The following is a 19,988-nucleotide window of genomic DNA, read 5'->3' as shown; positions in this document are numbered from 1 at the left end:
CGCGGCGTTGCCGCGCCTTTTAACATGACCTAGTAGCATTGGACTATTGACCAACAAATGACTTATATAGTTATGAGATATGTCCCATGCATATGTGCTCCTACAAACATTGGACCTAATGCTTCAGAGATTTTAGCCATCCTGGTGTGTATGCAAGAACATAATGTGTGGAAGTTCCCAAACTCCATGGACACAAAAGTGCCTACACTGGCATCCATTTGAAATAAGCTAAAAGAAATAAAGAAATGATTAATCGATCATATCTCACTGTTATGTAGCAGGGCAAGGGGATGGAGGACATGGACTAACTTTCGGGAAACTACTAAAAGATAATATCCACATAGCTGCGGATACAGTATATATACCAAATGATAAAAGAAAAAACTTTATACAGGATCAAGGAAATAACTGAGCCAATTTGAGTGTAGCAATCAAGTGTGTGCGGATTTGCACAGCTCAATCAAAGGGATCAGTCAGCATTTGCTTACTGACCTGTCGCGCAAAACAATATGCTTTAATCTCGAATCCAGCGAATCAAACAAGCTGCTTCTCTACTGAAGGAAGCACCTGCACGCATCTGCACATTCTGGAACTGAATCTGAATGTACATCGGTGTGATTCCTCAATGGGCACGCAGGCCCACGGCTGCCGGCTGCCGGGTAGCATATACTCGTAGGCTGCTACGTCTGTAGCGACCGCCGCGTGCGTTCGCCTGCGTTAACATGAGCTAGCTCCTCGATGCCAAGTAATCACAGCACCACCAGCCATCTTCGTGGAGTAGAAATTGGAGATGCGAAGAGAATGGATTTGATTTGTTTTTTTTTTTCGATCTTGAGCAGTAGGCAGCTATTTTTTGCAATCTCATCTTCTGCTGGTCGCCGGCGTAACATGCGGCCGCCACACCATCTCGAGGGCTGACTGAAGTCGACATGCAGCCTCAGCACTCGGCCGCCGCCATCTCCCCTTCCGATGGAGGGAGCGTACGTGCTGGTGTCTGGTGGCCGCGAGGTGACGCCGACGCTGACGGAAGAAGGCCCTGCCCTTGGATGCTCTCAATTGCGGCGAGGGAGAAGAACGGTCGTGCCGGCGGCCGCGAGGCAAGAAAAAGTCGTTGTGTGGACGAAGCATCCAGAAGATGGCCGAGGGTTTCAGTTTTAACCATAGATATAAGATCTGACGGTTAAGAATTTGGGAGCGACGTGGCCCAATGCCCGCTCAAGAATCGTCCGCAGGTTTCGTCACTTAGAGATAGAGATTTCATTCATATGGAAGTGCACGAGGGCATTGGCCCTTCTGTCGCCCGTCAAACTAAACATATGAAAGTTGGAACTGAAAGTTTCAGAATTCAACTCAGGCAATCCTGCGCAATCCGGTCTTTGATCTCTGTGTTGTGAATTCTGAATTTCTGATACAGCAAAGCTACCGAACTAAGTTCTGTAACTCTGTTTCCTTGTAAATGTATGAACTTTCTGCTGATCCTGTACTTCTACTCAACGCCGTCTTCTAGCCTTCAAACAAGTCCGACAGCTGCTGCTCCAGCTCCTCCGCGGAGCGCCCGACAGCAACGTCAACCTCCGGGTGGTCCTCCAGGTACCGGCGATACGCCGGCACGACGTTCCCCGAGACGGTTTTCCGGAGTACACCTCGGAGCACGGGGTTGGGCACCTTCCAGCACCTCTGAGCGCTGTAGGCGTTCTCCAGCGCCGAGTAGAACACGCTCAGCCGGTTGGCCGTCCGGCGGCGGAGGACGGCGGACGCCTTCGTGCCGCCTGCGTCGTCCAAGCGCGCCACGACGGGCGCCCATGATACGTCCATGTAGCCCTTGATGAACCCTTCCATGCGCTCGTCGCGGGCGCGGACCCATCCCGGCGGCAGGAACAGCTTGAGGTCGGAGCGCACGGCGCGGCGCACGATGGCGAACGTGTTGTTGAGCATGAACACCTGCCGCAGACCCGGGAACGCGAGCGCCGCCGACTTCTCCTCGAGCACGGCCTCCAGGCACGAGATCAGCTCCGTCACCAGGCCGAAGCCGCCCTCGGCGCCCGGCGGCGCATCTTCGCCATCGCCGTCGCCGCTGCCGCCGAGAACGAAGCAGAGCGAGATGCGGTTGCGCAGCAGGCAGCGGAAGTAGCCCATCCAGAACCCCACGCACGGGTGCACCTCGCCGCCCTGCGGCATCCGCCACGGGTAGTGCGAGCGAACGAACGCCCTGAGGTCGCGGCCGCAGCTCCGCGTCGCGTCCACCAGCGCGGCGAGGGTGCCCCCGGCGGCAGCCGAGACGGGGTGGGAGGGGCCCCAGGAGAACATCCTCCCAAGGACGGGGAACGCCTCCGAGACCGGGGCGTACACGTCGAGCGCCGCGAGCAGCTTCGACGGGGAGCTCTCGAGCGCGGCGACGGCCCGGGCCAGCCTGAGCATCGCGCCGGGGCTCGCCGCCGCGAGCTCCCCCAGAGCCTCCACCTGCTTGACCGTGAGCTCCCGGTGCCGGAGGCGGAAGACGCGCTCCATGGTGCCCAGCGCCTGCGCCCACGCCCTGACCCTTCTCCCGACTTCCCGGCGCGGGAGTCTCTCGGCGGCGGCGCCGGTTAAGCCGGACGCGTCCATGTCCAGAACCCAGCCGACGCCGAACCCGGAGAGCCAGCGAGACAAGGGTTGAGCGCGTGCGCCGGCCCCGGCTGGAGAGGAGAAGGCCGGGAGGAGGGCGAGCATGCGCTGCCGGTGACTGTCGATGTCGTCGAGCACGCAGGCGGACGCCGCCGTAAGGAAGCTTGTGCGGTCCACCCCGTCGCGGACGAAGGAGGAGGAGGAAGGCGAATCGGACCCGCTCGGGTACGGGTCGGGGCAGAACTCGTCGGCGTTGCTGCTGCTGGAGCCGTCGCTCTCCGAGGGGCCGGAGCGGTAGGAGACCGGGCTGCTGCCACCGCTGCTGCTGTCGTCGTAGCCCTCGATGCTGAGGCACGGGTACATGGCGGCGGCGGCGCTCGCCGCCCGGCTGGAAGAATGGTGAGGTTAGCTTCCCTCCCGGCGACGCGCTGGCATGCAGGCCGCGGCAAACGGGGTAGGAATGTAGGATTAGGCGAGCCGGCGGAGCGGAAGAAGAGATTGAGAAACGGCGGACCAATGGTGGCGCCGTCTGTCGCCGTCGCGTCACCTTCTGCAGCTTCTTTCGGGAGCGTGGCCGCGCCAAGCAGCGCCATTGACTGGGGGACGGCTAGACGCGCTCGGCTTGAGTCCTCTGCTCTGGCTCCATGCGGCTTTTTGTAGTTTTGTACGAGTGGAGACTGGAGTGCTGGACGAAGCCGTAAGACCATCACAATCCAAATTCCTAGCAAGAACGGAGGCGATTTAGTTCTAGACGACGCCGCGGGCGTGGACTCTGCGAGCGAGTCTACACCATCCGGTGAGAATGGGATGCACGGGTTCACCTCCCACACACAATTTTTTTAAAAAAAAATTACACAGTAAAACTCAAATACACATGCACACTCATCTTTATAAACGCAAAACTTACGTCTATGATCATTTTCGAAGGCAGAGTTGGCAAATCCTCAAAATTAATAGAATCGTCACAAACGGCTCGTTGTTGACTGATACGTCTCCTACTACTGAAAGCACAATGTTATTTAATCCCAAGAAATTTGCACTCACGAGGAATCGAACCCACAATATGAAGCGCTAATAAGGCTCTACAGGTCCTTTTTCCTCCCTCACTTTGATGACACGTCTCCTAAAATCAGTAATTTGGGATCCCAAATTTCTCCTGATTTGACACGCTGTGAGTCCCAGCAAACCACCACTGGGACGCACGTACGGTGATCGCCGTGTTGTGGCTGCTGGCTGGCACTGCACACACCGTGAGCGTGCAAGGCCGCCTCGGCCCGTGCGTGAGAAATCTCTCTACGGTCAATAAGCAAAATCGAAAATTTGACGTGGTTAACTCGTGAAATTTGGCCAATACTCAAATCGCAGATCGCCTCTTATCCTTTTCCTACTGCCGTTGCCCCTTGCCCGCCGGGGCAAAACCGTCCGAACCATTGGCGGCCGGTGGCGTCGAGCAAAACCGCGCAAGGGGCTCCTCTCCCGGTTTCCTTCGCAACTGCACAAGTCTAGTCTACTACTACGACGAGTCACAGATTCATAAGTCAAACCCTCCGGTCCAGCCACCGGCCCGCGGTCGAGCGCAAGAACGACCGAGCGAGCGGAACCGGCAGGTTGCCGCATGCGGATGGCTTTTAGAACGGTCACGGACACACATACAAATTCCTCTTCCTCGAGAGCTCGGAAACCTTTTCTTATTTTCTTTCGTGACCTCTGCAATGGCAAAGTTGGGAAATAAATTCATCCCCGAAAATATCATGTTACAATACAAGCTACTTATATGTTGCAAGCGGACTTTGGCTTGGTTGACTAGCGCATTGTAAAGTGAAGGTGGCAACCACAGTTCGAATCCCATGTGCATAGATTTGAGTCATGTAGCACTCTATAGAGTGATCCGTTATCCACGAGAGTTCAACTCTCCAAACATCTCTTAATTAAATTGCGGAGCGACTCTTCTTATCTTCAAAAGTCCAAATGTCTAGACGACACTTAATTAAATTAGGCGCATACCCATAATAACTTTTTTGTTTGGGTCGAGTAGCGACATTATTCCTACTTTTAGCGTTACTCCTCAACCGAAAACACATACGACAAATATCCTAACCTATGAGTTCACTTTCATCCGATGATAGGGTACATCAATATAATCCTGCTCTAAGTTTTGTTTGGACCAAGTAGCGACATTCCGTACCTTTACCATTACTCTTCATCTGAAAAAACAGATATGGCAATGCCGACCTCATCTCCATCCGGCGTCGGAGTACATTAATGTCGAAATGGTTTAGCGTTACAACTGTTAAGAATTTGCACGTTCGAATGTTTATTATAGCATACTTTATCCGCAAGAGACAACATGTAATCCATGCAAATAGTTTGAAAACGACAGCAGATCAATAAAAACCGCTAAAAAACTAGACATGTTAGGTATATGATAATTTATATGTTATTTGCAACTCAATTATTGGCGATATGCGTGTGTATGAAAGCATTGTTTTTAGTTTACACGCTATCTTCTCTTTGAACACACGAATCCTAAGTATCCAAGTTCAAAATCTGCTGGGTGGTGACGATACTGCCGACCAAGGTCCATCCACGGTTTTCCTGATCTTTGTAACCGGCACTATATCTCCAACATTGAAACTTTTCAAAAAATATATCTCCAACATTGATGGGCGACCAGCCAACCGTGATATTAAAATAATCCAAGTATATCTCCAAGATCAAACAAAATGCCCGGCGATCGCCGTGCGGCTGCCCAGCGTGCCTCGGCCAGCGCGCAGCACGCCACGCGACGTCCACATGTGAGGAATATATCCTAACGGTCGAATAAAAAAATCAGAAAAATATGATGGTCGACCTGTGAGATTTGGCCAATAGTTAAACCTCAGATTCCTCGAGTGGCATCCTTTATTCCTTTTCACACAAACCGGCGGCAAAACCGCTCGTGGCTGTCCGTCCAGACTGCAAAACCGGCGGCGGCGGCGAGCCACCGAAACCGCGCCGGGATTCCTCTCCTGGTCTCCCGGCCGGGCGCCTATAAAAAAAGGGACCCATTGACCTGGAGACACTCGTCTACTCCTCACAAGTCAACCGCTTCCCATACTCGTGCTTGACTTCTTGGTCTGGTGCCAGTGCGGTAAGAAAAAGAAAAGCTTGCTGGAGGGCCATGGCGACTGTGGGGAAGGTTAGAGGAAGAAGAAGCAGGTGCCTTCTCCAATACTTTTGTTCTATTTTGCCACTGGTAAGGAAATGGTCACCGACCATCACTGCTGCTCCATGTTTCCTGTTGCAGTTGTTATAGATGGGCATGTGTGTGTGTATTTTCACTTGTAGTAGCTCATCATTCTCATGTGTTGTTTTACCTTGTTATGAACATGGATCGAGATCCTGAAATTCACCTCTCCGGGGGCAGGACTTGAACGAGAACAACGAAGTAGATTTTTGTTTTGTTGAATTCGGACCCCCTTTTTGGAAAGAAATATGAAATCGTACTAAAATGAACACAGTTTTGGATAAATGAAAAAAAAGAATGCACGGATGGGCCAAGTTACAAATGGCACTTGAAATGTTCATCATTAATTTTTTTTTTGAACAACTAGCATTTATATTTTTCATTCATACCCATCTGGCTCACTTGTACACGTTCGCATCTGCACGAAGGCGATCGTCACAGGCGTCGCGCTGATCGCTCTCATGGTGTTCTACGTCTCCACGTGGGACGCAACACATGCTGTAAACAAAACCGAGGCAGGCGCCATGGGCGTGGCGTTCAGGCACATCGCCGGCGGCATGGAGCCCCTCCTGGAGGCTAACCGTGCCGCCGTCGCCATCGCCGGCGCCGCGCGGGAGAGCAACGGATCAGCACCAGCTTCCATCTCTCAAGTAGTTCTACACTTCCATATTTCCATCGCGATCAATCTGCTTGGATTGCGCGAGTTTTCGTATGTAAAAAAATAAAGACAAGTGTGGTTGCTTTGTTGGCCAGGTGATCAGGACCAAGATGTTCATGGGCATCGCCGTGCAGCCGCAGCTGGCGCAGGTGTCGTACGCCGGCGCCGACGGCGGCGCGTTCGCCTACTACCGCGACGAGGGCGGCAGGGTGAGGGCGCTGTTCACGGACTCGCACAACAGGTGGAAGTGGAGGACCCAGCCTGTGGATCCGGCGACCGGCGGTCTGGTCGGGACGGCCGCCGCCGCCGCCGCCACAGGGGGGCTCATCTACCTGCCCAAGGCGGCCTGGTCCCTCCTCGCCAGCAAGAACGCCTCGCGCGCGTCGCTCGGCGCCGGGTGGGCGCGCCCGGGCGTCCGGATGCTCTTCTTCTCCGCCCCGGCCGGAGACGCCGGCATCGTCTCGGCCGCGGTCGCCGTCGACGACCTCCTCGGCGCCGCCGCCTCCCGCGTCGCCCACCTGGACGAGTACCTGGACGTGTACTACGCTGTCAGCGACACGCGCGGCGCGCCGGCGACTGCCGCCTACAAGCCACTCCTGCTCGGGCGCCGGCCCAACCGTTCCGGCGACGACGAGGAAGAGAGGATGCGCGCGTTCTCCAAGGCGACGTGCGCCGCCGCCGCCATCGACGCGCCCAGGCTCGGCCAGCTTCTCGCCGCCGGCCACGGGCTATACCACAAGTACAGAGTCGCATGCACGAACTTTGACGTCTCCGGAGCACAACTGGTACGTGCACACGGACGCATTACTCTACAGTTTACACGTACGCGAGCTCTCTCTCTCCTTTTTTTTTTGCAATATGAGGACGTGTCAGGTATCATGTACGGATCCTCGAGCAAATCACCAGATACTACTAATATTTTCCTTAATTGCATTGATCTGGTATTTTTTTCCCTTTCCTAAATGTGCTGATACGATGCGCATGCATTACATGTCCACGTCATATTTTCCATTTCCCCCCTTTCTTTTCACGAAAAAAAGGAAGCTGAAGAAGCAGCTTCGGCGGCCTGACACGCATGCAATGCACGCGATCTTTTCTTCCTGATCGACGCCGTGCACCTGCAGGCGTTCCGGCTGGTGCTCCTGTCGCGGCCCGAGGGCGACATGCTCCGGGCGCTGGGCATCCCCGTGGTCGTCTTCGCGGGCGCCGCGCTGGCGGTGGCCGCGGCGTCGTGCGTCCTGGCGGTGCGCGCGCTGCGGCGGACGGCGGCGCGGGAGGCGGCGCTGAACGCCGACCTGGTCCGGCAGAAGGAGGCGCTGCGGCAGGCGGAGCGCAAGAGCATGAACAAGAGCAACGCCTTCGCCAGCGCCAGCCACGACATCCGCTCCGCGCTCTCCGCCATCGCAGGCCTCGTGGAGATGTCGCGGCCGGAGGCGCGGGCGCTCCCCGGCATCATGGAGAACCTCGACCAGATGGCCGTCTGCACCAACAAGCTCTTCGGTTAGTCTTCTCTGCAGCCAATCCCAATCTGCATGCATGCAGCATGCATCAAACTTGTTGTTCATCATCAGTGATTTTATTTCAGTAAATTAATTATTTCTAGGATTCTTGAACCTAGGTGTAGAGTGTGAATTGATATGCTGAACTCGATTTTTATTTGAACCAAGCTAGATACTGTTCATGGATGTGATTTGAATTTTTTTTGCAGATATACTGAACTCGATTCTGGACACGAGCAAGGTGGAGTCGGGGAAGATGCAGCTGCAGGAGGCCGAGTTCAGCATGGCCGACGTCCTGCAGGAGTCCGTGGACATGGCCAACGTGACGGGCATCCGGCAGGGGCTCGAGGTGGTCTGGGACCCCTGCGACCTCTCGGTCCTGCGCTGCGCCGCCGTGACCGGCGACAGCAAGCGCCTCAAGCAGATCCTCGACAACCTGCTCGGCAACGCCCTCAAGTTCACCGACGAAGGCCACGTCGTCCTCCGCGCCTGGGCGAACCGGCCGATCGCCGGGAGCAGCGTCAGCGCTCCCTCGAGGTTTAAGTGGCCGATGCGCGGCGGCGGCGGTTCCTTCGGATGCTTGTTCAGAGCAAGGGAGCAACCTGATGAGCAGGATCATGTGCAGAATGACCCCAATCTGGTTGAGTTCTACTTTGAAGTGGCTGACACTGGCATAGGGATCCCCAAGGAGAAGAGGCTGTCTGTGTTTGAGAACTATGTTCAGGTGAACGATGGGCAAGGCGGCACCGGCTTGGGGCTCGGAATCGTGCAATCCTTTGTAAGTTCTCTCTTTTATTTATTATACATGTTAAAGAACTCCCGAATACATGCATATACATGTAGTTCTTGTTCATTTTCTTTGTAAAATTTTGCTTTATCTGATGGACTGATGCGTGCTGACCACAGGTTCGTCTGATGGGAGGAGAGATCAGCATCAAGGACAAGGAGCCCGGTGAGAGAGGAACATGCTTCGCGTTCAACGTGCTTCTGAAGATGAGCCAGAGGCAGGAACCCCAAGACATAGAGGAAGGACCATCAGCACCGTCAGACCCACTGAGCCACTCCAATTTCAGAGCGTCGGTGTTTCTGGAGGACCGCAGCTTCAAGGGCGTCCACTGCGTCCTCCACGTTCGCGGCGGTGAGACCATGAGGATCCTGCACACATGGATGGAGAGCATTGGGGTGAAAGTTTGGCCTGTCCTGCACGCCGAGTTCATCGCCTCGACGTTGGTGGAGGTGCTGCACAACGGCGCGACCCCTGCTGCAAGGGCGGCGGCGGCGGCGGCGCCTACCGCCGACGAGGGGGACGACCGGTGCTTCAGCTCCAAGGAGATGGTCAGCCAGGTCCTGCCGGCGCTGAGGAACAGCACCGGCCCCAGGAGAGGCAGCCTTGGGGGCCATCATCCTTCTTCCATCCTTGTTGTCATCGACGTGTCCGGTGGTAGATCGATGGAGATTTGCCTGGAGATGGAGAAACTTGTCAGGATCAAGCACCAGGCTCCATGCAAAACTGTTTTGCTGGACGATATCAGGACCCCATCTGATGATCTGAGGAGGTTCAAGGAGCTGGGCTGCGATCTCGTCCTGCGAAAGCCGGTGCATGGGTCTCGCCTCTTCACGCTTCTCATGACCCTGAGAGATCTCCAAGTTTCAGATGCACAAGCACAGCAGTCTTCTCAAGTTAGTCCTGAGATTGCTGGGACCAGTCACCAGCAGCAAGATTTGCCAGAGGTGGTTGTTCATCGTGCGCAGGAAGCTGCGGCATCAGCTGAGAGTGAGACTGCATCCTTGGCCCAGGAACAGAAACCTGAAAATGATAAGCCAATGGCTGGGATGCAGGTCTTGCTGGCTGAAGACACTTTGGTGCTGCAAACAATCCAAAAGAAAATGCTGAGCCATCTGGGGGCAACTGTCAGAGTAGCTCAGGATGGAGCCGTGGCTGTGAACTTGTTCAAAGAAGCTCTTGAGCAAGCCAGTGTCCCAGAAGAGGGTGAAGTGCCCTTGCCATACCATGTCATCTTCATGGATTGCCAGGTCTGTTCAACCAAAACTTGTGACTACGCCTCTGCACACAGAAAGCTCCAACTGATGACTGTCTGACACACTAATATTTCGTTTTCTTTTTAAATTTAGATGCCCAATATTGATGGCTACGAGGCGACAAAACTCATCCGCGAGGAAGAACACCGCTATGGGATTCACACTCCAATCATCGCTCTGACTGCTCATAACATGGAGGAGGATCTGCAGAAGGCTATCGATGCCGGGATGGATCTGCACCTGACGAAGCCGATAGAACGGAAGAGGATAATGGAAGCTGTTTGCCGTGTCTGCAAACGTGAGAATTGATGGAATAAGCATTTCTGCATCGCGTGAAGGGCTCAGCAAATCGGCGGTTTTGGTGGCGATGATCACATTCAAGCATCCATCTGGTCATTGCTCATAGTCTTAGTGACTTAGCTAGGGTTCATCAGCAACATGTATCTTTTGGCAGCTAAACAATGGCGTAGCAACTTTGTTTTCGAAAATTTTAAACAACTACCGCAACAACTTAGGTCCATCTGGATTTTACTTCTAATCTATTTATTTCATTTTGACTTTTCTAGAAGAGTCGTGTTATATTCAGTTTAGAGTGTTTCAGTTTTACAAACTTGTGCATGCCATGAACATAAGGTTATAAACTTGTGATGCCATCTGCACAATGTCGTGCGGAAATGAATTTCGTAGAATTTGTGATGATGAAATAAATGAGGTTCGAGCGGTATATTTGCTCCTTTTCCTTCTTTTACCTAAACATACTTCCATTTCCCATTCGAAAAGGAAACACAGTACTTGTATCCCTAGTATATCATCTAGTGTGCACAGTACTAGACGTAGTAACACATCAGGCAGCATAACTGGCTAATGCAGAATCGGCCTAAAGTTCACAGGACTTTTTCCATCGAAAATTTACGGAAACCAACGAGACTAATGGGCCTCGGTCTAATAGGCCCATTACTCTGCCCTTTGCCGCAGTCCACCACCACTGCAGGATGAGATGTCCGGCCCAACGAGCCCATGACTCTTCACGCTTAGTATAATCCCCACCGTCCACCACTGTGACTCTTCACGCAGTTAGGGTTTTCGCGCCGCCGCCGCCGCCGCTTCTTCGTCTCCACCGCAAAGATGGTAATGCCCTAGCTCTCGCCCTATCTTCCATGAAATTCGACCTGTGCGGCCGTGGATTCGATGTTTCTCTGACGTGGTTTCTTGATTGCTTCTTTGTCTGCGCAGCCGTCGCACAAGACCTTCCGGATCAAGAAGAAGCTGGCCAAGAAGATGCGCCAGAACCGCCCCATCCCCTACTGGATCCGCATGCGCACCGACAACACCATCAGGTGACTGTCGCTTTATCGCTAACCCCCCCGCTCGTCTGATTTGAAATTGGTTCTTGCTAATCCTGTGCTTTGGTCTGTGCGCTTTTTCAGGTACAACGCGAAGCGCAGGCACTGGCGCCGCACCAAGCTTGGCTTCTGAGCGAGGGGATGGACCTGCTACTGCGTCGGAAGGCTAGGGTTTAAGAGCTATCTTCCTTATGTTTTATGGGTGATTCAGTGTTTCTGAAAGCTAGGAAGTGATTCCAGGATGCTTTTATTAAGATTTTGGTGATGTTAAGAGAGTTGGTAGTACTCTGGTGTAATCTGGATACCTTTCATTGCTATGCTAAGTAAAGAACCCTTGTTACCTTATATTTGTAGTGGTGCAGTTATTTCTTGAATCATTTGTTCATTTCTGTTTCATGGATGGAGGTGTGGCTTTCTATATGTATGCTGCCATCGTTGGTTTTCGATAGAGTGCAAGTATAGCTTTCAGACGTGAGCAGTTAGCATAACCTTTCACTGTTAAATTGTATTGTGGATGCCTAGTTGATTGTGCTGGTGCTAGCATTTGTTTTATGACTATATTTTGTTAGCAGACCTTTTATAAATCAACCATTGGTATCTTATTGTTGATGCGATGATTTACTATTGAACAAGGACAAATGGTTCGTTTCTGGTTTGTTAGGTCTATTGCTGAGCAGGCCTGGATTGTAGTGGTTCTGACAATTGTTGCTTAGACTATGTGATGTTATGTTGGTTTTGACTGTATTTCCCCATTTGTTACAGGTGCATGTACATCTGTAGCGAATGCTTGCACTTGCTAAGTTATCATGTATATTTTTTGTTCCTGGCGTACCTTCTTTAGAAAATCTGGTTTACAGATCTCAATTGATAATCAGTGTCCTGTTATTGTCTTCTAGCTTGTATATGGATTTTGGCCTCAGGACACAGAATTGCCGGATGTAGAATGTGTTATGGAGCTATTTCAAATATAATTGAGCTAGTTTGAGTAAGCCTTAGGTGCTGTGGATCTGTATTGTGTTGTGGTGACTATATTGTCAGTCAATAGTCTGGTTGTCTTGGATGATGATGATGTTGTGAAATTAGTTTTGCAACAATGATGATGTCTGATTTTAGAAATTCTTATGCCCTATTAGATCAAGTGTCTGTTGTGGTGTGAAACGTTTAAGCTGTCATATGTTTTCTGAGCCTTGATTTTTTTGTCTTTCTGAAATTTATTAGCTTGCTTCCATTCATGAGACTGTGTCACAGTTGGATTAGCATTATGATGTTTGGAGTGCATAAATTAGTAATGCCAGAACCAATACTGAACGTTTCTGATTGTCAAGGGCACAATTGTTCTCTTGGTGCTGGTTTGCCTTTGCATGCTTCGTTTGTTTGTGCTTCTTGCAATCCAAGTCTCTGTTATTGCTTGACTCTTTTACCATTCCTTCGAACATTTTAGCCTCGCTTTGATTCTGGCTGTGCACCTAAAATGCGCTAGCAGGTGTCTGTTGTTTGTGTAGTGATTCTTGATTGTAGCAGAGAGTTCACTGCAGATTTGTATTGTACTTGTAGCAAAATAGTAAGTGCTTGTTTGGTTTGATCATTTTAAGAGACGCCTGATCTAGGCTGATGAGCAGTTTGTGGAATGATCGATCCCTTCGTAAGATGACAAGAGCCGCACGAGTAGCAATTGAAGATTGGCAACGGCAGCAGCTTAGTATCCTTGGCTTGTCGACGGTCGGCAGAATTTGCTGCACTTAGTTCTAATTTAGGCAGCCTGGATGGAGCTCACTGCCTTAGCCAGCGGTTGGCTGCAGATCAGTCCAGTAGTTTGATGTGAGTGGTCACACCAATGAGCAGTGGTGGTTTAGCTAGCTACTAATTTTATGTCGGTCCAATGACCTGGGGGCTGGAGCAAAACAAACTTCAATCCCACTTCTCAATGATCATGCATTTTCTTTTGGCAGTTAAACAATGGTGTCGTAGCAACTTTGTTTTCGAACTTGGGTCTCTCTCTTTTGAACAACTACCGCAGCAACTTAGGTCCATCTGGATTTTACTTCTAATCTATTTATTTCATTCTGACTTTCTAGAAGAGTCGTGTTATATTCAGTTTAGAGTGTTTCAGTTTTACAAACTTGTGCATGCTATGAACTGGTTATAAACTTGTGATGCTATCTGCACAATGTCGTGTGGAAATGAATTTCGTAGAATTTGTTATGATGAAATAAATGAAGTTCGAGCAGTATATTTGCTCCTTTTCCTTCTTTTACCTAAACATACTTGTATTGTGGATGCCTAGTTGATTGTGTTGGTGTTAGTATTTGTTTTATGACTATATTTTGTTAGCAGACCTTTTATAAATCAACCGTTGGTATCTCATTGTTGTTGCGATGATTTGCTATTGAACAAGGACAAATGGTTCGTTTCTGGTTTGTTAGGTCTATTGCTGAGCAGGCCTGGATTGTAGTGGCTCTGACAATTGTTGCTTAGACTATTATATGTCTGGAGTGTAGTGATTTTGTTATGTTGGTTTTGACTGCATTTCCCCATTTGTTACAGGTGCATGTACATCTGTAGCGAATGCTTGCACTTGCTAAGTTATCATGTATATTTTTTGTTCCTGGCGTACCTTCTTTAGAAAATCTGGTTTACAGATCTCAATTGATAATCAGTGTCCTGTTATTGTCTTCTAGCTTATATATAGATTTTGGCCTCAGGACACAGAATTGCCGGATGTAGAATGTGTTATGGAGTTATTTCAAATAAAATTGAGCTAGTTTGAGTAAGCCTTAGGTGCTGTGGATCTGTATTGTGTTGTGGTGACTATATTGTCAGTCAATAGTCTGGTGGTCTTGGATGATGATGATGTTGTGAAATTAGTTTTGCAACAATGATGATGTCTGATTTTAGAAATTCTTATGCCCTATTAGATCAAGTGTCTGTTGTGGTGTGAAACGTTTAAGCTGTTATATGTTTTCTGAGCCTTGATTTTTTTTTTGTCTTTCTGAAATTTATTAGCTTGCTTCCATTCATGTAACTATGTGTCACAGTTGGATTAGCATTATGATGTTTGGAGTGCATAAATTAGCAATGCCAGAACCAACACTGAACGTTTCTGATTGTCAAGGGCACAATTGTTCTCTTGGTGCTGGTTTGCCTTTGCATGCTTCGTTTGTTTGTGCTTCTTGCGATCCAAGTCTCTGTTATTGCTTGGCTCTTTTACCATTCCTTTGAACATTTTAGCCGCGCTTTGATTCTGGCTGTGCACCTGAAATGTGCTAGCAGGTGTCTGTTGTTTGTGTAGTGATTCTTGATTGTAGCAGAGGGTTCACTGCAGATTTGTATTGTACTTGTAGCAAAATAGTAAGTGCTTGTTTGGTTTGACCATTTTAAGAGACGCCTGATCTAGGCTGATGAGCAGTTTGTGGAATGATCGATCCCTTCGTAAGATGACAAGAGCCGCACGAGTAGCAATTGATGATTGGCAACGGCAGCAGCTTAGTATCCTTGGCTTGTCGACGGTCGGCAGAACTTGCTGCACTTAGTTCTAATTTAGGCAGCCTGGATGGAGTTCACTACCTTAGCCAGCGGCTGGCTGCAGATCAGTCCAGTAGTTTGATGTGAGTGGTCACACCAATGAGCAGTGGTGGTTTAGCTAGCTACTAACTTTATGTCGGTCCAATGACCTGGGGGCTGGAGCAAAACAAACTTCAATCCCACTTCTCAATGATCATGCATTTTCATTTGGCAGTTAAATAATGGTGTCCTAGCAACTTTGTTTTCGAACTTGGGTGTGTTAGCAACTTTGTTTTCGAACTTGGGTGTGTCTCTTTTGAACAACTACCGCGGCTACTTGGGTCCATCTGGATTTTACTTCTAATCTATTTATTTCATTCTGACTTTCTAGAAGAGTCGTGTTATATTCGGTTTAGAGTGTTTCAGTTTTACAAACTTTTTTTTTGAGAGCAATCAGTTTTAGTTTTACAAACTTGTGCATGCTATGAACATCAAGTTATAAACTTGTGATGCCATCTGCACAATGTCGTGTGGAAATGAATTTCGTAGAATTTGTGATGATGAAATAAATGAGGTTCGAGCGGTATATTTGCTCCTTTTCCTTCTTTTACCTAAACATAAAATTTCCCATTCGAAAAGGAGAGTGCAGATTACAAGCCATTATCCTCACCTACTTGTATCCCTAGTATATCATCTAGTGTGCACAGTACTAGACATAGTAACACATCAGGCAGCATAACTGGCTAATGCTTCTAAACAGTAACGTACTGTACAGCCTACTTCCATTCCATCCACAGAGGACCAATCTAGAGGGGGTATTAAGAGCTCTCATATGCAGGCACCAAGTGGAAAGAAGTCGCACCCCAGGTCATTATCTGTGAATGAGAGATCATCCTTCTCCTGCATTAGAATTAAAACAAAGCTTCAGTGAATCAGATTCGAAGGATTGTATATGTTCAGTTCGCCCTTACAATTTTTCTAACAAGAGTACAACGTTCCAAATGTTTATAGTGGGTCAGATAGGTGTGCTTCCAATGCCTGAAGTTAAGGATTTGTAATTTGCAAAATTAAGAGTAACGACTACAGAAAAAACACTGAACCTACTACTCTTACAAAAACATGATATATAATATATTCAAGCAGAAAAACTGTGGGATTACCTAAAAACAGGAAGAAAGAACTAACAGCTAAGGTCCTTACCGCTTTGATCATGGAACTGAGAAGACCATCAAAATTGCAGCTACTAGAGCTAAAACCACCATGCAGCTTTGGAATCCCCAGATCATAAATATTCTTCTGCTTCAGTTTATCCTCTGATGTCATTGAGTTAATCTTCATCTGTGGCATAAGAGATGACATATTTGCATTTGCATTTGTCTGCTCAGTTATACAGGCACCAAAATCATGACTGAAACTCCCAATGCTCGTTTCTTGGTTATGCAGATGATCTAGTTTCATTCCATCCATTTCATGTCTAGAGTTCCCTGCACCTCCGAACTGCAGGTAGTTTGAATGTCTCCCAGTATCAGGAGGGAGCAGCACCGTGCCACAAGAACTGTTGGTGGTGGCTGTAAGGCTACCGGTAGGACAAACAGGCATGGTTACAGAAAATTTTGTTCCACTAGTGCCATCGAATGGATCATGCAACTGTAACTTGTCGGTGGAAAATGCATCATTTATTGGAAGGGCACCCTGCTGGGATACACTTGAATCCTGCAAATTAGATGAAACTCCAACAGTCCTTTCAACCAGTTCTGAATTCACAGATGGCATTGGCATCGATGGCTGGATGCTAAGTTTGGCTTGTGTGCACTCCAAAAGTTCTTGTGGTGGCAATGGACTGCTTGTAACTCTCTGGAGTGCACCAGACAAACTGTTAGCCAGTGCGCTCCCAGAAAAGACAGTAGACAAATCATTATTTTCTTGATGGATCCACTTCTGTTGGAGTTGGGACAGCCCAAGTGATGTGGTCGAGCCTTGTGGCAAATTTGCTGGTTGGTTTTCTTGTAAGCCGACATACTGGAATTTGTTCGCATCACTAGCACAGTGACTTATTATGGCATTGTTGGTAGCAGTTTGAACTGTCATGGTAGGAGCAAGCTCTTGAACCCCAAATGTTGCTGCACTAGTTCCAGTTAGCAACCCATGTGGGTTGAAAGATGATAGAGCAGCAGAAGGCACAAAAGGCTGATAACCCTGAATCCCTTCAAATGCACCCATGTGAAGAAAGGACGGGTCTCTACCTCCTAAAGCAGCAACAATGCTAGCTTGCTGAGATGCCACAGCACTTAACCGTTTGAGGTAGAGCCTGTATTTCTGCATATCACATGACACGAACTGATTAGTAAAGCATGTAATCAGTGAACTCATGGTTTATTTATGATCGAGATGTACAATTACAGGTGAACGCTTTCTGGGTTACTCCAATTTTTCACTAAATGGTTAAACTTGTACTTTGTAGTATGCAGACAACCAATTTGAAATTTGTATTAGTCCTTTTTTAAAAAAAATTGTAATAGTATGTCTACAGCTTTAATCTACTCATCATCATGCCTGAAAGCAAAAAATTGAGCTTCAATATACTGAACAACATGCATAGAATATCTCTATACTTAGGGACTGTAGAGGAATTAAATAACACTAATGTCCATCAATTAATGTGGATTGTTCCAAACCAACTGAACACATACCCTAACACAGAAATGTTAATGTTATGGTGTTCGGCAGGAACATGAAATAATATCTTTCATGGAATTTTAGCACCAGCAGGAACACGAAGCTATGGTCAGGAACACTTAGATTAATTGATAGTAAGCACAAAAAACACTTTAGTTATATTTGTAGTAAGCAAAAAAAAAATCTCATGATTCAATCCATGATGATGGACCCACCTTCCATCAAGGTTTTGGTCCATATGCATGCATCTTCCCTCACAAAAAAACAGAGGATGCAGTAAAGCACTAAAAACAATTAATGCTAGGAGTACATGCCATACCTGTAGATGACTCGCAACGTTTTCTCTGGTGAGCTTCTCCACATTCATAAGCTCAAGAATTCTTTTCGGTACAGCTTCTGCATCAACAGCAAAATAAAGGACACAACATAAATGAGTTTCTGCAATATGTAAGGACAATAAAATAAAGCAAAGGGAGGTTGGGAGTTCTTACTATCAATTCCAAGCTGGTTAACAGCCGCAACAAATTTCCGATGTAGTTCAACTGACCAAACAACTCTTGGCTTCTTAGCTGCAGAGGGTTCATCACCTTCTTGAAAATCATTGTCCTCTCCGTCATCTTCCTCGTCGCTGTGCATTTCCTTCCTCTTCTTGCTGACCCTCCCACTTTGGTCAGAAGCCCCGCCAACAATCTGATTGTGCCCATGACATGAATCTGCACTTGGTGGCTTATTGAAATCTTTGTAAATATCAAGATTACTGCGTTCGTGCTTGCTGAACTTCCTCCTGACAACATGCTGCCATATGTTCCTAAGCTCTTCAATACGAACAGGTTTTAGGAGATAGTCACAGGCTCCATGAGTTATCCCCTTCATCACGGATTTCGTCTCTCCATTCACTGATAACACTGCACAGGAATGCCCTTGGTTTAACATTCAAAATTAACATGTGGGAAATGGGAACACTATTACTCAACAAGCACCTCTTACTATCAGGAACTCTTCGCTAGAATAGGAAGGTTCGAAACTTACTGATGACCGGGAGGTCCATTTCAAGGCCTACAAGCTCAAGGAGCTTAAATCCATCCATGTCCGGCATGTGTACGTCACTGATAACCAGATCAAACATGTCTCTGTTCTCCCGTAGCAGCTTCAGCGCCATAATGGCCTGGTTGGTTGTTGTGACTGTTAACGAAGCAACATGTACTCTTATCAGATCACAATGGTCTAATCATCAAGATAATAGGTTGCATCAGCTCTGTATGGCTGCGACAAACGTGTCAGGTCATTGACGGTAGAAATTTACTCTGCATGTGGTAACTATTGCGGCTACATAACATTTAAGTGCTATAGTTAGTACATGGTAAATTGCAAGCAGCAGCAAAAACAGTGAATGTGCAGGATTGTACCATTATCATTTTTTTACATCTCCAAATAAACTGAGCAGAATTAGCTGCAGGTAATAATATAACAGTAAGCAATGTGGATGGTCAAGCAAGTGCTCACCGTGATACCGGCATCGCCGGAGGAGGGTCTCGAGCACCTTGAGGCACACGGGGTCGTCGTCGACCGCGAGCACCCGCATGCCGACTGGGAACTGGTCCCTCTCCCTCCCCATCATCACCAACTTCTTCTCCTCCTCCATCCCTACAGCGCCCAGAAGCATCCCGATTCGCGCCAACTCAAAGCAGGGGAACCCCAAAGCGTCCCAATCGACCCGGCTGTTGGAAGCGAAATTGAAGCGAATCGCGGAGCTAATGCCAGCCGAGAACAAGCAGGGCGAGCTCTCCCCAACCCCCACACACCAGCAGCACCAGATTCTGAGGCGCGGCAAGGAAGAGAGAGAGAGAGCGCCCCTCCGGCGAGGTGAGAGCTCGAGACGCGGCGCGAGGAGGGGAGGCTGATGCAGAGAGAGAAGAAAGAAAAGCGAGAGGCGAAAAGGCAGCGACAGGGAGTGCCAAAACTTACACCTGAAACTGGCAAGGAAAAGGAAAGCGCGCAGGCTGATCTGTCGACCGGGGGGGGGGGGGGGGGGGGCGTTCAGAAGCGAGCCCACCGCGCCTCCATGATTGCCGGTGCCGCCGGGAGCGGGGGCGCGGGCGCGAGGTGGGAAAGCAAAAGGCGAGGAGAAGCCCAGCCAAAAGGCAGCGACGACGACGACCACGACAGGAGCAGTGGGGGAGAGGCGACAGCGACCGTCCAGGTGGCCAGGAACGCACGCAACGCGAGCCGCCCACACGCAGCGGCGCAGCGGCACAGGAGGAGCATGCGAGAGAGCCCAGGCGCGGCGGCGGAGGTCGAGGACGGTTGGTTGGCTCGTCGCGGGGAGGCGGCCGCGGCCGGAGGAGGCAGGGCGGAGGAGGAGGGGTGGTCGGGTGGATGGCGACGGCGAGGAATGTCGGGGCGGGTGGGCGGGGGATTTATAGAGGTCAGAGTCCGGCGTG

The 19,988-nt window shown here is 49.3% G+C and overlaps 4 protein-coding genes across 4 annotated transcripts; 2 read left to right on the top strand and 2 right to left on the bottom strand.

Annotated features, from left to right (window-relative positions):
* Positions 1-423: 423 nt before the first annotated feature.
* On the bottom strand, positions 424-3,253 carry LOC120702821 (exocyst complex component EXO70A1-like). Its single transcript, XM_039986783.1, has one exon. It carries the CDS (start codon positions 2,965-2,967, stop codon positions 1,504-1,506), a length of 1,464 nt encoding a protein of 487 aa, XP_039842717.1. The 5' UTR covers positions 2,968-3,253; the 3' UTR covers positions 424-1,503.
* A 2,436-nt stretch (positions 3,254-5,689) lies between these two features.
* Positions 5,690-10,547, top strand: LOC120701822 (probable histidine kinase 2). The gene is made up of 8 exons (XM_039985637.1): positions 5,690-5,839; positions 6,259-6,480; positions 6,584-6,885; positions 7,042-7,273; positions 7,613-7,988; positions 8,197-8,765; positions 8,894-10,021; positions 10,121-10,547. Exons 1-8 carry the CDS (start codon positions 5,765-5,767, stop codon positions 10,334-10,336), a joined length of 3,120 nt encoding a protein of 1,039 aa, XP_039841571.1. The 5' UTR covers positions 5,690-5,764; the 3' UTR covers positions 10,337-10,547.
* A 449-nt stretch (positions 10,548-10,996) lies between these two features.
* LOC120702820 (60S ribosomal protein L39) lies at positions 10,997-11,740 on the top strand. The gene is made up of 3 exons (XM_039986782.1): positions 10,997-11,155; positions 11,261-11,364; positions 11,455-11,740. Exons 1-3 carry the CDS (start codon positions 11,153-11,155, stop codon positions 11,501-11,503), a joined length of 156 nt encoding a protein of 51 aa, XP_039842716.1. The 5' UTR covers positions 10,997-11,152; the 3' UTR covers positions 11,504-11,740.
* Positions 11,741-15,437: 3,697 nt separating this feature from the next.
* Positions 15,438-19,923, bottom strand: LOC120702819 (two-component response regulator ORR22-like). Its single transcript, XM_039986781.1, has 6 exons — positions 19,051-19,923; positions 18,577-18,729; positions 18,039-18,452; positions 17,867-17,943; positions 16,072-17,187; positions 15,438-15,771 (listed from the first exon to the last, which is right to left on the bottom strand). The coding sequence occupies exons 1-6, from the start codon at positions 19,208-19,210 to the stop codon at positions 15,700-15,702; spliced, it is 1,992 nt and encodes a 663-aa protein (XP_039842715.1). The 5' UTR covers positions 19,211-19,923; the 3' UTR covers positions 15,438-15,699.
* Between the last annotated feature and the right edge of the window lie 65 nt (positions 19,924-19,988).

The sequence above is a fragment of the Panicum virgatum genome, chromosome 4K (assembly GCF_016808335.1).
Source record: "Panicum virgatum strain AP13 chromosome 4K, P.virgatum_v5, whole genome shotgun sequence".
Lineage (NCBI taxonomy): Eukaryota > Viridiplantae > Streptophyta > Magnoliopsida > Poales > Poaceae > Panicum > Panicum virgatum.
The sequence above is the reverse complement of the archived record's forward strand: the minus strand, read 5'-3'. Positions and strand labels throughout refer to the sequence as shown.

Excerpts from the sequence above, each read along its gene's own strand:
- LOC120702821 (XM_039986783.1), bottom strand. The coding sequence starts at position 2,967 with ATGTACCCGTGCCTCAGCATCGAGGGCTACGACGACAGCAGCAGCGGT.
- LOC120701822 (XM_039985637.1), top strand. The coding sequence starts at position 5,765 with ATGGCGACTGTGGGGAAGGTTAGAGGAAGAAGAAGCAGGTGCCTTCTC. Across the intron at positions 6,886-7,041 it reads CGCGCGTCGCTCGGCGCCGG|CGACACGCGCGGCGCGCCGG; the intron begins GTGGGCGCGCCC and ends CTACGCTGTCAG. Across the intron at positions 7,989-8,196 it reads CTGCACCAACAAGCTCTTCG|ATATACTGAACTCGATTCTG; the intron begins GTTAGTCTTCTC and ends TTTTTTTTGCAG.
- LOC120702820 (XM_039986782.1), top strand. Across the intron at positions 11,365-11,454 it reads CGCACCGACAACACCATCAG|GTACAACGCGAAGCGCAGGC; the intron begins GTGACTGTCGCT and ends GCGCTTTTTCAG.
- LOC120702819 (XM_039986781.1), bottom strand. The coding sequence starts at position 19,210 with ATGCTTCTGGGCGCTGTAGGGATGGAGGAGGAGAAGAAGTTGGTGATG. Across the intron at positions 17,188-17,866 it reads ACGTTGCGAGTCATCTACAG|AAATACAGGCTCTACCTCAA; the intron begins GTATGGCATGTA and ends TGTGATATGCAG. Across the intron at positions 15,772-16,071 it reads TCAGTTCCATGATCAAAGCG|GAGAAGGATGATCTCTCATT; the intron begins GTAAGGACCTTA and ends ATTCTAATGCAG.